This window comes from Mus musculus, chromosome 13 (genome assembly GCF_000001635.26).
Source record: "Mus musculus strain C57BL/6J chromosome 13, GRCm38.p6 C57BL/6J".
In the NCBI taxonomy this organism is placed as follows: Eukaryota; Metazoa; Chordata; class Mammalia; order Rodentia; family Muridae; genus Mus; species Mus musculus.
In genome coordinates, this window is record NC_000079.6 from 63,806,210 (window position 1) to 63,819,040 (window position 12,831).

Genomic DNA, 12,831 nt, shown 5'->3' on the forward strand with positions numbered 1-12,831 from the left:
GGTGAAGGGGAGTGGAGGTAGGGGATGAAAAACTCTGGGAGAGGGCACTGGGAGGACATTTGGGATGTAATTTACCCATTTTTCTCTTATCTTGATGCCACTCAAATGTAATTCAAGCTAATTTTTTTTCCTGGTTTTTCAAGATAGGGTTTCACTGCCTTGCCTGTCTTGAAACTTGCTCTATAGACCAGGCTGGCCTCAAACTCATAGAAATCTGCCTGCCTCTGCCTCCAGAATGCTAAGATTAAAGAGCCATCACCACCCAGCATTAATTGAAAAATTTCAGGAAAAATTCTACTGTAAATATGCAGTGAGTTTTTGAAATTTAATTCCTTAAAAATACACATTTTTTTAGGCTGAATGGACAGATCAGTGAATAAAGGCACTTGCCATGCAACCTTGGCGACCTGAGTTCAGTCGTCAGAAAGATATAAACGTGGAGAATACCAACTCTTAAAAGTTGTCTTCTGACCTCCACATAGTCACACATATCATACACAGAGTATATCATACAATAATAATAATAATAATTTAAAAATTAACAATAAGATGGTCTGCATGCTTAGTACAGATCAAAACCACATTTTAATTAGTTTTTTCCTATTTGGGGAGGTTTTTCCACAGAACTTGTATTAGCTAACTTCCTGTGCTACAATGCTTTTGATATACATGAGGGAAGACAAATAAAAACAAAGCTTAAATGTTATTTTTCAATCATACACAATACATTAAATTGTATTCAGTTTTCAAGTTAGCTTTCAAAAATTAGTTCTGGCATTTTAAAATAGTGTAATTAAGCCTACACTTATTTATGTATTTTGTGTATATGCATGTGTGTGAGGGCCCATGCATGCATGTGCATTCAGAGGCCAGAGGATACCTTAGGTGTCACTCTTAGAGGACATCCATTATTTGAAAATTTGAGACAGGGTGTGTTACAGCTCAGATGGAAAGGTATCCTAGCAGTTGGGTGCCAGGAAATTCTACAAAGTCACACTGTACAACAAACCTCACCCAAGAGATTTATTGGGAGGGAAAAACCCTGGAGAGTGGCTGCCTCTGCTCAGGTGAGAAGTAGCAGAGGCCTGAGCAGAAACAGGGCTTATACAGGATTTCTTGGGAGGATGTAGCTTTCCAGGGTGCAGCTTTCTAGGGTGGAGATTTTCAGGGTGGGGATTGGTAGGATTCCAAGTCCAGAGGTTAAGGTTTATACTCTGTAAAGCCAGAGTTGGATCTGGCCATCAGGGCAGTTAAAGAGTGTTCTGTGGTGGGACCTTGCTGTTGGAGGCCCTCAAGGGGGTTGCCTGGTTACTCATGTGCTTTGATGGTCTTACACAGAGTCTCTTACTATCCTGGAATTCATCAAGTAAACTAGGCTGGCTGGCTGGGATCTACGTGTTTCTGCCATCTCAGTGCTGGATTATAGCTGCACATGATCATACCTGGATCCCTCCAAGCCCTCTCACATACTCCTCCTTGCTCTTCTTCAAATAACCACCCAGAAGGTGCCTAATCTCAACTGGCATTTTTTACGTTGGTTCTGCAGACCCAACTCATGCTTACAAAGAAAGAACTTTACTGTCTAAGCTATCTGATGAGCCAGCATTTATTAGACTTATTTGAATCTTTTTAATATATTGATTTACATTTTCATTTTAAACAATCTACCAGCAAAATTAGGCAGCATGCCGTTATATGGATATACTAGTGTTTTATTTTGATCATACTCATAAGTTAATTATATATGATATTGAGCTTTTATAAATGTATCCCATTTATACATTTTTTATTTTGTTGTTAAATTCTTACATTAAATAAAATGAAAGTATGCCAGAAGGAATGCTTTGAATATAATCACACAGGCTTCAACAACATGCAGATTTTGACATGAAAACAATAAAACACAGTCCTGCTCAAAGATCTAGAACAGGTGTAAAAACCACACAAGGCCACGGCTTTGCATACATCCTTCCCGTGCTTCCTTTGAGGCTTCAGTCATTGCTCTAGCACTTTGCCAGTCATTTGGTATTTGATGGTTTACTGGGTTGACAAGAAAATCTGACCTAAAATTTTTTGTTTCGCAAAATTTAAACTATAATTTTTTTTTGCACTTCATACTTAGTTTCACAGTCAGTTCCAGTGCTATTTATTCAATGCCCCTTTGAAGTCTTTGAAGTCTTGTCAATGGTGCTCTTGCCATTCTTCACTTATGCTTCCACATGAATCCTTACAATCTCATTGTTAAGGTGTGAGGGAAACTTAGTAATTTGGCAAATAACTGTTCTATAGATTTATCTTTAACATATTGGCTTTCTTCCCATGACAGGTCTCTCTTTATTGGAGATTTTCAAGTTTTAGTATTATCTTACAAACATCTTCCATACATTTAAACCTATTTACTATAAGTTTTGTTAATATGTGTAAAAATTATTTGAAATTATATTATTAAATGTTTTGCTGCTGAATAGGAATATAGTTGACTTGTGCTCCTCAATAATCCTCTTATTCTAAACATTTATCAACATTTTCTCATTTTATACATGGCTGAAAATCTTGTTTATGAACAATAATTTGCTTCTGGTATCTTATAACTTACATCCAACATTGGTTTATTAGAATGATTAGTACAACATTGACTAGAAGTAGCAACAGACATCAGAGTCCTGGTTTTAGATGGAAACTACATCCTTTTAAGGATATAGACATCTAATAAATTCTGGCATAAAATCGTTTCTGGTAATCACTTGTATCTTTAGTATCTCTGAATACTCCTTGGTGTTTATCCTACTTTTTATTTCTAATATGTGTCTTTTTTTCTTCCACTAATTGTTATTTTTGCTTTGATTCTATTCTTAGTTTCTTTTTTTTTAGTTTCTTTTTCAATGTAAGCATTCCTTATCTTCCATGAATTATTACATACAAATTTTGATATATAGTATTTTTATTAATCAGCTTTCATTGATGTTAAAACAGCAGGACTCAGGGGATGAACATGAATGAGTTCATTTATTCACATGATGCTCAATCAAACCCTACTTTGAGAGCCAATTTTTCTCCATACCCTTGAAAGGAAAGTAGAAAATTCCTTGATTCTTTTGGCCAGTTTTCTTCACCATCACCACTACCACCACCACCACCACCATCACCACCACCACCACCACCACCACCACCACCACCACCACCACCACCACCACCACCACCACCACCACCACTACCTGTGGTCACTTCTAGCCACTAAGAAAGAGACAAATGGCCAAAAAGTTCAGTTTGGTAATTGCTAAGTATAAAAAATAAAGACCTCAATATTCATTTAGCCTTTTAGAGTCCAGACTTGCCCTAAGTTGTTTACGGTGAGTATGTGGGGGTTATTGCTTCATTATATGACTTATGCTTTGTCTGTGCTCCTACTTCCCAGGCTGTTTCTAACTTCCTCAGGATTGGTTTGGGAGATAAAGGAGTAGCAATGATCTTCCATGAGGTTGTATAAATCTAACACATTCTTCATCCTGGACGCTCTTTTATATTCTTCAGATTCACTACTTCCTCCCCAAGAAGCCAGTTGTCCAAGTTCTCACTGGGGTCATCTTGAAATCTCTGGCTTTCTTTTACCTATGACTCACATCTCTTCCAAAGGAAATGTGCATCTTGTCACTATAAACGCTGGGAGTGAGCCTGCCTCAAACACATGAATATACTAAACCTTACAACAACAAAACCTTTTCTTACTTAAATTGTTTTCATCTCTTTAAGGCTTTCTGCATTAAAGTTTACTTTGTCAGGTCTACTATCATTATGAGGTACTCAGCATTTCTTTATTCCCCTTGATTTTACTCTCAATCTTGCTTTTATTTTATTTACACCTGTCTTGTGACAAGCAGCTGGATTTCATTTTCATTGAATCTTTAGGCAAACTCAATCCAGCATGCCTGTTCTTTTTGAAACATGTGGGTTGACTTGTACTATTGGTGTTTTCCATTAATCATAGTTTTACTTATCTTTCCCTGTCTCTGCTGTGCTAGTCAGTTTTCTTGTCACTGTGACAGAATGCCCAATTGAAAAATGTGGATTTTTTTTTTTAACTCCAAATTGCAGTTAGGTAGTCATTGGCTCTATTGTTTTCAGGGTCATGGTGAGGTTGAACTCACAGCAGTAGAAGCCTTCTTTTCTCTGTGGGACTTGTTTCATTTTATGAAGGACAGAAGCAGAGAGAGTAAGGAGAGGACAGAAGACCAGACATAACCTTCAAAGGCATGATCTCAGTGACCTACTTCCTGTAACAAAGCTCCACTCCCTAAAGTATCCAGAGCCTCTAAACCAGGGCTGCCAGCTGTAAAATAATTCAGCAGCTCACTGTGGGGGAGACATTTCATATTTATTCTATAATAACTGCCTTATATTGAGGTAATGGAATTTTAGCTTTTCCTATTGAGAACTTGTATACCCCTTTAGTATCCCATTACATTAATTCTGACATTTAACATGCATTCTTCATCAGAAGTTTACCAATTTCTGTTCCTCTTTCCAGTAAAAACCTCTTTTAATACTTTGAATGCTGTCACTGTCTGTGCAGCTTTCTATTATTGTAACAACTATCTGAGATAACTTAAAAGGAGGGAATGTTTGGTTCAGTTTTGGAGGTTTCAGCCTTGATGATGCCTTGGCCCCATTGTTTCTGGGCCTGAAATGTCGTAACAGGGGTGCATGGTACAATAAGCTACTTACCTCACAGTGTTCACAAAGCAAAGAGAGAAAGGGGAGAGACTGGGATCTCAGTAGCTCTTTTAAGGGCATGCTCCCAGTGACCGGAGTCCTCCCACTAGCTTCTAGTTTTTTCTTACAAGTTTTCACCTCCCAGTAGTGCCAGGTTGGGGAATAAGAATTTCCTACATGAGACTTTGGAGGGTATGCAACACCCGATCTATAGCACTGTAGTCATATTCTATATTATTATATAACATTCTTATTTTCCTTTACTTTTATATATTCAAATTGTTTCTATTGTTGCTTTATAAGGCCAGTGATTGCTTACCAATTTTTTAGGTTAATTATTCCTTTTTATTTGGTTTAATCCTTTAAGTTCAAAATTCTTTAAAAGACTCTCTAGTGAAAGCCCATTGGTCTTGTTTGATAATATTATTTGCTTTAATTAAAATCTAGGTTGGCAGTTATCTTCCTTTGGCACTTTGAAGTCACACTCCCATTGTTTCTTGGCTTCAGTGTTACTATGGAGATGGCTGCTTTTCTTGGTGTCATTTCATTGAGAGGTAATCTGACCTTTTTAAAGACTCTCAAGAATCTCTGCTACTTTATTTTGTAAATTTTACTTCTGTGTCTGGTGACACATTTTATTTACATGCACACTCTTCATATTTCCCTCTAGGTTTTTGAACTTTTGCACTTTATTTGGGGTCATTCCTTCAGATCTCTCAGTTTGTAATTTTCTGTTAAGATGTTTCATATGCTCTTTATCTCACTACTGCATTTTAGATGCCAGTAACTGAAAATTTCATTTCCAGAGTCTTTTTAAAATTTTAATCTTGAAGGTAAGTGTCTTTTCTTTTCCTCCTTTTCCTTCCTTCTTTCTTCCTTTTTCTTTTTGAAACAGGATCTTACTGTGTAGCTCTGGCTAGCCTGGAACTCCCCATGTAGAACCAGACTGTCCTAAAATTTAGAGATCCACATGTTCTGCCTCCTGAGTGCAGACATTAAAAGTAATATATGCCACTATGTTTGACTATCTGGTACTTTTTGGCGTTTTATTTATCCTCATGCTTCCTGGTTAGTAATTTTAAAACATCAATAAATACTTTAGCTACAGTTTAAAAATACCTTTTACTCTAATAATGGAAACTACCAGGGTTCTACTTCTGTTGCATATTTTCTGTACTGGATCTTGTTCATGATGGCTTGTTTTTATTTATTTGCTTGAATTTTGGGATTGTAAACTGCTTGATAGGGCTTTATTTCTGAGGCCTGAGACATGATAAACATGGTTCTCTTGAAAGGATGTACCTGTGTTTTCCAGCTACCTGGGTGCACCTAATTTGGTAGTTATTGTTTTGGGATTACTTAGATGGTATGAATCGTGCAAATGCAAATCCTAAATCTAGCTTTAGATATAGAAAAGTATCATAGAAAATCAACAGCATTCATGAAAAAAGATGCTTAAATAGGCACATGCTTCTCTTTTTTTGTTGTCTAGGAAATCCCCATTTATATGTGTAGACATGTACGTGCAAATATACGTGCATGCACACATGGAGGTTGATAATACATATCTTCCTTGATCATTCTCTACCTTATCCTTTGAGAGGCTGTCTAAAACCAGAGCCGACCGAATGACTAGCTAGCGAGCCTAAGGAATCTACCTGTCTCTCTCCCTCCAAAACTAGAGTCAGGGTTATAGGTACAAACACCCATACCTAGGCTTTGTGTACAGATGTTGGCAATCTGACTTCAGGTCACTTTACTGACCAAACCATCTTCTGACACTAGTTCTTGTTTAGCTGTAGAATTTTCAGGCTTATTATCTGACATGAGATAAAATACTACATCAAAGTAGTACAGCTTTAGTTTTTCAAATCTAAAAATCTCTTCTGAACACTATTTTATAGACATCATATGAGAGTAAGTCAGGAGGGCTGGGAACATAGCTCAGTGATAGAACACATGTCTACCACACACAAGACCTTTCGTTTGAGACACAGCCCCATATATCTCAGGCTGCCCTCACACTTGCTATGTGGCTGAGGATGACTTTAAACTTTGATCCTTATGCCTCTATATCCCATGTGTTTGTCACCACTCTGTTTATGTGACTCTGGGGATTGAACACAAGGTTTTCATGCAGGGTAGACAAGTACTCTATCTACCAACAGCACCAACCCTTGATTTGTAAATGTTAACATTTAATTTACTTATTGGCAAAGGATATAGATCTACTTCATTTCTTTTCTCTTACTATTACTTAACATCTTCTTCCATCTACCTTATATCTAACAATATATCAAGAAAGGCTACAACCCAAACTCACCTAACACTCTTATGTTTTCATACCTATTGTTTTTCATGAGATTTTTGATAAATCCTTTTTTTTTTTTTGGCATTTTCGAGACAGGGTTTCTCTGTATAGCCCTGGCTGTTGTCCTGGAACTCAATTTGTAGATTAGGCTGGCCTCGAACTCAATAAATCCATTATTTTAAAGATTTATCACATAATATATATTTGCCTTTTATGTTGTGAACATAAGTAGAAACCAATTTTAATAAAGTATTGCAGGGTTAATTATATTAAAAGTCTCTTTGGCATCCAAGTAAAATTCTTTTGAAATGCTTATCATGACTGTTATTGGGTGCTAGATGTTGAGCCTAGGGTCTCATGCATATCAAACATGCTATACTACAGTTATATTTTTGTAGTCTAAATTGTCTTAATGTTTGCTGTGTTATCAATTGTCAGTGGTTTTGCATGCAATATAGTCAATCCAACAACACTTATACTGACTTCAGAAATATATCACAATTTCACCTTGAAGTAACTGGCATCCTAGTGTTGGAGGTTTACAACATCAGCATCCACACAAGAGGATGACAGGCAACCGACAAGAACAAAAGCTACCCTAAGGGCAGGATGCTTAACCTTTAAGACATGTTCATGTTATGACTGTTCCCATTTCATTAAACAGGACAATCATGGCAATGCAGTTACATAAGAGACACTCAAAGGTGAGGAGTCGTCTTGTTAGCTAGAAGGATATTCCTTTAACAAGGTGATTTCTTTCATTTCAATGTTTATTTTGGATTTATCAAATCACTTGTAGTTTCAGTAAGGCCTTACATCTTAAACCAACAGGCAAAGGCCAGCCTGGTCTACAGAATGAGTTCTAGGATAGCTAGGGCTACGCAGTGAGAAGGCCTGTCTCAAAATCCCTGCCTCCCCCCAAAATTTATTTAACTCTTTATTTTTTGCAGTTACTCCCCTTTATTCAGGCTGTTGTTACTAGCTAAATCAATATTCCTAAATGTTTCTCTTTATAAAGCTTTTCCTATTGCTTTGCAAACAAGTGACACTCTTAATATAGCACTCCTTTGAAAATAGTCTACTAGTCTTAGTAGTATCTGCAAAGAATGGAGATCTCTTTGTTGAATAGGCATATAGTATATACAAATAAGATCCTCCAGTAGGCAGGATAATGATCCCCAAGAGGAATTTGTGTCTCTAAATCCAGGAACCCATACATGTTATCTTACATGTCAAGGGGCCTTTTCTGATGTAGTTATGAGTGTACACCTGAAAATAAGATTATTCTGGTGAGCTCAAAACAAACAAACAAACAAACAAACAAACCCCCCCAAAACCCAAACCCATTGTGGAAGGCTCAGGAAATGCACTATCCTTGGCTTTGAAGAAAGAGGTCAAGCCAAGGAGTGGAGATTCTTCCACTTTCTAGGAAGGAATGCAATTTCTCTGACTTCTGGATTTTTAGCTCTACGAGACCCGTACACAGGCACAGTGGCCTAAAAAAAAAAAAAATCACAAGAATTCGACATGAAGAATACATTTGGCTTCACGAGCTTGTTCAGGAGATGTTGGGACAGGCAAAATCCATTCAGCTCGTGCGCAGAACGCTGTGCTGGAGGCAGCAGGCTGCGTGGTGTGTGCTTCTCTCTCAGGGCGAGGCACAGTCGCTGCTCTTCTCAGATGGCGAAGAAAACCGAACCCCAGGGGTTGCCTTGTTTGTGCACGAGTGAGTTACGATAAAGTAGGCAAACCCAAGAAAACGCCCTCTTAAGGCTCGCCTCCTGAAGCTCCTAGACGACAAGGCCACCACAGTGTCAATGGTCTGTGCAGGGCTCACACTGTCTTTTTCCGCCCTGGGAGGATGTCACACACCTCAGGTCGTGGACTCCCTCAGCGAAGAGGGTCGAGGTCGCCGACTAATGCCAAATCTCGCGATATTTGGGACGTTCGCGAACTGCGCGAGGCTGACCTCGTCTGGAAGGGAAGCCGCTTCCGCCCGCTGAAAGGCTAGTCCATCTTCTCGCGATATCTGGAGGGAGGCGAGCGATGGAGCGCAGAGGCGCTCGTTCTCGCGGGATTTACGGGCTCTGGCGAGCGTTGGCTGGTCGCTGAGGTGACGCCGCCGCGTCAGGCCCCACATAGCGCCCCCCGCTCCGGGCGGGCGATGCCCGGCAGCCGGCCCACGTGCCGTGCTCTCCTCGCCGCCGAGAGCGGCGGGGCTGCCGGGTGCCTGCCCCTAGCCCGATGGACATCTCCGCCCCGCAGTCCCGCGCAGACTCCCGCAAAGGTATGAGCTCCGAGCTCGCGCCTCTGCGCAGGCACACGTCTTCAGGGCACTTCCGGAAGCGGCTCCCGCGTGCTTCCTGTGATTGACAGCTGCGGGTTTCGAACTCTTGCCCCGCGGGAAGTCCTCGGCTTTGCGACTCAGCCGCCTGGACGAAAGAATTTAGTGCTGTCCCTCACAGTTACTCGCCGAGCAGTGGGAACAGACTCCTCATCTGTAAAACGAGGACTATTGCTTCTTGTGACTATTAGATGAGATGAGATGCAAGTGACTCCACTTTTGACCCTTGGCGTTCAGTAAATGTCATTTTTGTCTTTGTATATGCCAGTTATTAGTCAATAGCAGGGATCTGTTAGGTAGATGATCAAAGGCCTATTTATTTAGTTTAGTTCACTTACATGGCGTATTGAAGCAGAATTTTGCCTCTAGTAGATCACCAAGAGCTTTTGAAAGTGCAGTTATCTCACAAGCCATCAGGGATGCAGACTTGCCCTCTAGCTTTTATTAATAAAATTGATTGATATAACAGATTACAAACTTTGTGTATATGTGTGCATCAGGCATGTGAAAGTCAGAGGATAGCTTGGGTGAGTCAGTTCTCCTTATGAATTCAGAGGCTGGAATCCAGGTCAGCAGTATTAGCAGCAAGTTGGCTTACAGATGGAGTCAACCTTCAAGCCCTGACAGAACAGATTTACAACTGAGTGTTCTGTGCCCAGGAATCATTGGGTAAATCTTGCTCTTCCTTTGAGGAAGATATCTCATGAAAGTAAGCAGGTGCTCAATGCTAATTTCAGGGTAAGCAACAAACCTTGAACTCGTAGGACTAAAAATTGGTCATGTCATAATTAAGGGCCCACAAATAGAAATGCCTTTATGAATCTGACTGCTAAAGGCAAATGGTGGATCTTCTAAGTGACAGTGATGGGACTGCTATGTTTGTTCCTTGATGCTATTAGAAGATTTAGTCACTTTTGGTATTTTAGGGGGAAAATTGCTGATGGGAAGAACAGATCACTCAAGAGTGTCCAAGAAGGAAGTATGTTTCCTATGTTGGAAGCAAACAAAAAAGGCACTTTGGAATTGAGAGAGGCATCCCAATCATTAGGAGCAATACCCCCAGTCCTACCTTTCAGAGAAAAGTCCTCCCTTGATCAGCAGTTCCAATCTCTGTAGTAACAGAATCATTATTCCTGACTCCAACTTTATCTATTTGGTTCTAGAAATAACCCAAACTCAGGTACAAAGGTGCCCATAAAAGATGTCCTGGTGTTTTCCACATACATACAGGTCTACCTGAAAATTTTTTCTGAAATGTGTCTCCCAATACTTCTTTTCCATAGCACTCTGTTCTCTTCTTCCAAAGCACCTTTTGCCATTATGTTTATGTCTATGAGTTTTTTAGGGGCTATCTCACTAGATCAATAATTTGTTTTCACTTAAAAATTCAGCTTATAGCCGGGCGTGGTGGCACACGACTTTAATCTCATTACTCGGAAGGCAGAGGCAGGCGGATTTCTGAGTTCGAGGCCAGCCTGGTCTACAGGGTGAGTTCAGGACAGCCAGGGCTACACTGAGAAACACTGTCTCAAAAAAACAAAACAAAACAAACAAAAAAAAATCAGCTTATGCTTGTTAACTGTCTTTTGTGTGTTAGTCTAAGATTTTTTCTTAACTAGAAGAGCTATTGTTTCAATATGTATTATTCCAATAGATAAAGAATCAGACATTTAGAATAGTTTAAGTATATTTAAACTACTGATATACAGAATTTTTTCAAGAGTTTTTTCAATAAGTGATGGTACCATGTACTAAGGACAAAGTCATCGAACTACTTACTAAATCAAATCTGATGTTGCCTTTTAAAATACAGGTTTATTAGAATACAGCCATGCTCATTTAGTTATTGTCTGTGACTGATTTTTTTCTTTAAAGAGTAAGAGAATAAATGGTCTCTAAACTGTAATTTAACAAATAGCTAGTAGTTGCCTATAGAAAAAGTTTGCTATCTCTTGCTTTCCAGAGATGTTGGCATAGAGAAAAATTATATTTTTGTTTGTTTCAGTTTCTTTGTTTTCTTGAGACAGGGTTTCTCTGTGTAGCCCTGGCTGTTCTGCTCTATAGTTCTTAGTCCAAACTAACCTCTATCGCAGAGATCTCAGAGTTCTGCTTGCCTCTTGTCTCCTGAGTGCTTGGATTAAAGATTTGCACCACCATACCCAGCTGTGATTTGATTTTGACTTAAAATCAGAAAAGAGATTGTAGTGGAGTGTGTGTAGGAGTAATAGAAAAAGAGGAAAAAGGGCTACCTTGAAAAGTTGTCTTTAAATAATGCTAGTTAATAAGATTCAGGGAAACTGCTCACTACTGTTTTTGACACTGTTCTTCATTTTATATCCATTGTGTGGTACGGTGTCTAATGAACAATTGATGTTTGAAACATATATGTTGAGTGTCAGATTAAGAAATTGTGTCTTTTAAATGAGAGGGAGATGCATCATTTAAAACAGAAATAATGTGTTAAGAATGACTGTAGTGGTATCATTAGCTTAGGCTCAGCCTGCACTGTTTTAGAAAGAAGATACTTGGACCTCACAACCTTTTACTTCTGTAGTAAAGTAGGGTGTTATTTTCATAATAGTATAATAGTTCTCAGTTAGGATCTAAAAGAATTGAGTAGGAGAACATGTTTTTTTCATGTGTATTTAGGATAACTATGGTAAAACCACTTCAGCAAAGTTAGTGGGAATAATGTTTTTGAGGAAAAATTGAAGAAGACTGTGACAGTGAGCTGTTGTTGCTTAAGACAACACACACCCATCATTGTATCCATGAATTAGTTAGGAAGCTCTAACTGGAGCTCCTCAGGAAGATCCCAGGAAGCCAGTAATGGTCTTGTGGGGTTAGTGCAGTGTGGGTAAGAAAAATCATTTCCTTTAGCCTTACAGTTACAGCTATATATTTCTTGGATCCTTGCAATGAGTGATTCCACTTGAAAATTGTTTTAGTTTCCTCTATTATTGCCCTTTAAATGTTCTTAGTAGCATATTTTAGAAGACCTTTCCTCCATTCCTAGTGGTGTGTCTTTAGGATAGAAAATAAAACAGAAGGCTGGACAGTTAATACAGAATAAGTTCATATGTTTAGAGTCAGAATCTTCAGTGAATGACAGGCTCTTACAAAAGGATCTTAGAATTCATCTCTTTTTTTAAGACTTATTTTATGTATGTGAGTGTTTTGCCTACATATACATGTGTATCACATGTCTGCCTGGAACACAGGGAAATCAGAAGAGAGTGTTGAATAACCTAGAATTTGAGTTATGGATGGTTGTGACCCACCATGCGAATACTGGGAATTGAACTCTGGTCTTCTGCAAGACCTTTAAATGCTCTTAACTTCAGAGCCATCTCTCTAGCTCCTAGAACTCATCATCTCTTAGTAAACCCAAAAGGGATAATCTATGATGATTGTGACATCAATGTAGTTAAATAAGAGGTTCCCTATGTGAGTTAAATACTCTGTG

At 38.9% G+C, this 12,831-nt stretch overlaps 1 protein-coding gene across 7 annotated transcripts in view; it reads left to right on the forward strand.

Moving 5' to 3' along the window:
* The first annotated feature begins 4,769 nt into the window (after window positions 1-4,769).
* Ercc6l2 (excision repair cross-complementing rodent repair deficiency, complementation group 6 like 2) overlaps window positions 4,770-12,831 on the forward strand; it is an 89,324-nt gene continuing 81,262 nt past the window's right edge. For 3 of the 7 annotated variants that reach the window (XM_006517451.4, XM_017315632.2, XM_017315633.2), the window contains exon 1: window positions 4,770-9,308. In XM_006517451.4, the coding sequence (XP_006517514.1) occupies window positions 9,266-9,308 (43 nt within the window). In that variant the 5' untranslated portion in view covers window positions 4,770-9,265. The remainder of the gene's footprint in view (window positions 9,309-12,831) is intronic. The other 4 variants (NM_001013608.3, NM_023507.4, NM_001361124.1 and 1 more) reach the window with 2 other exon arrangements.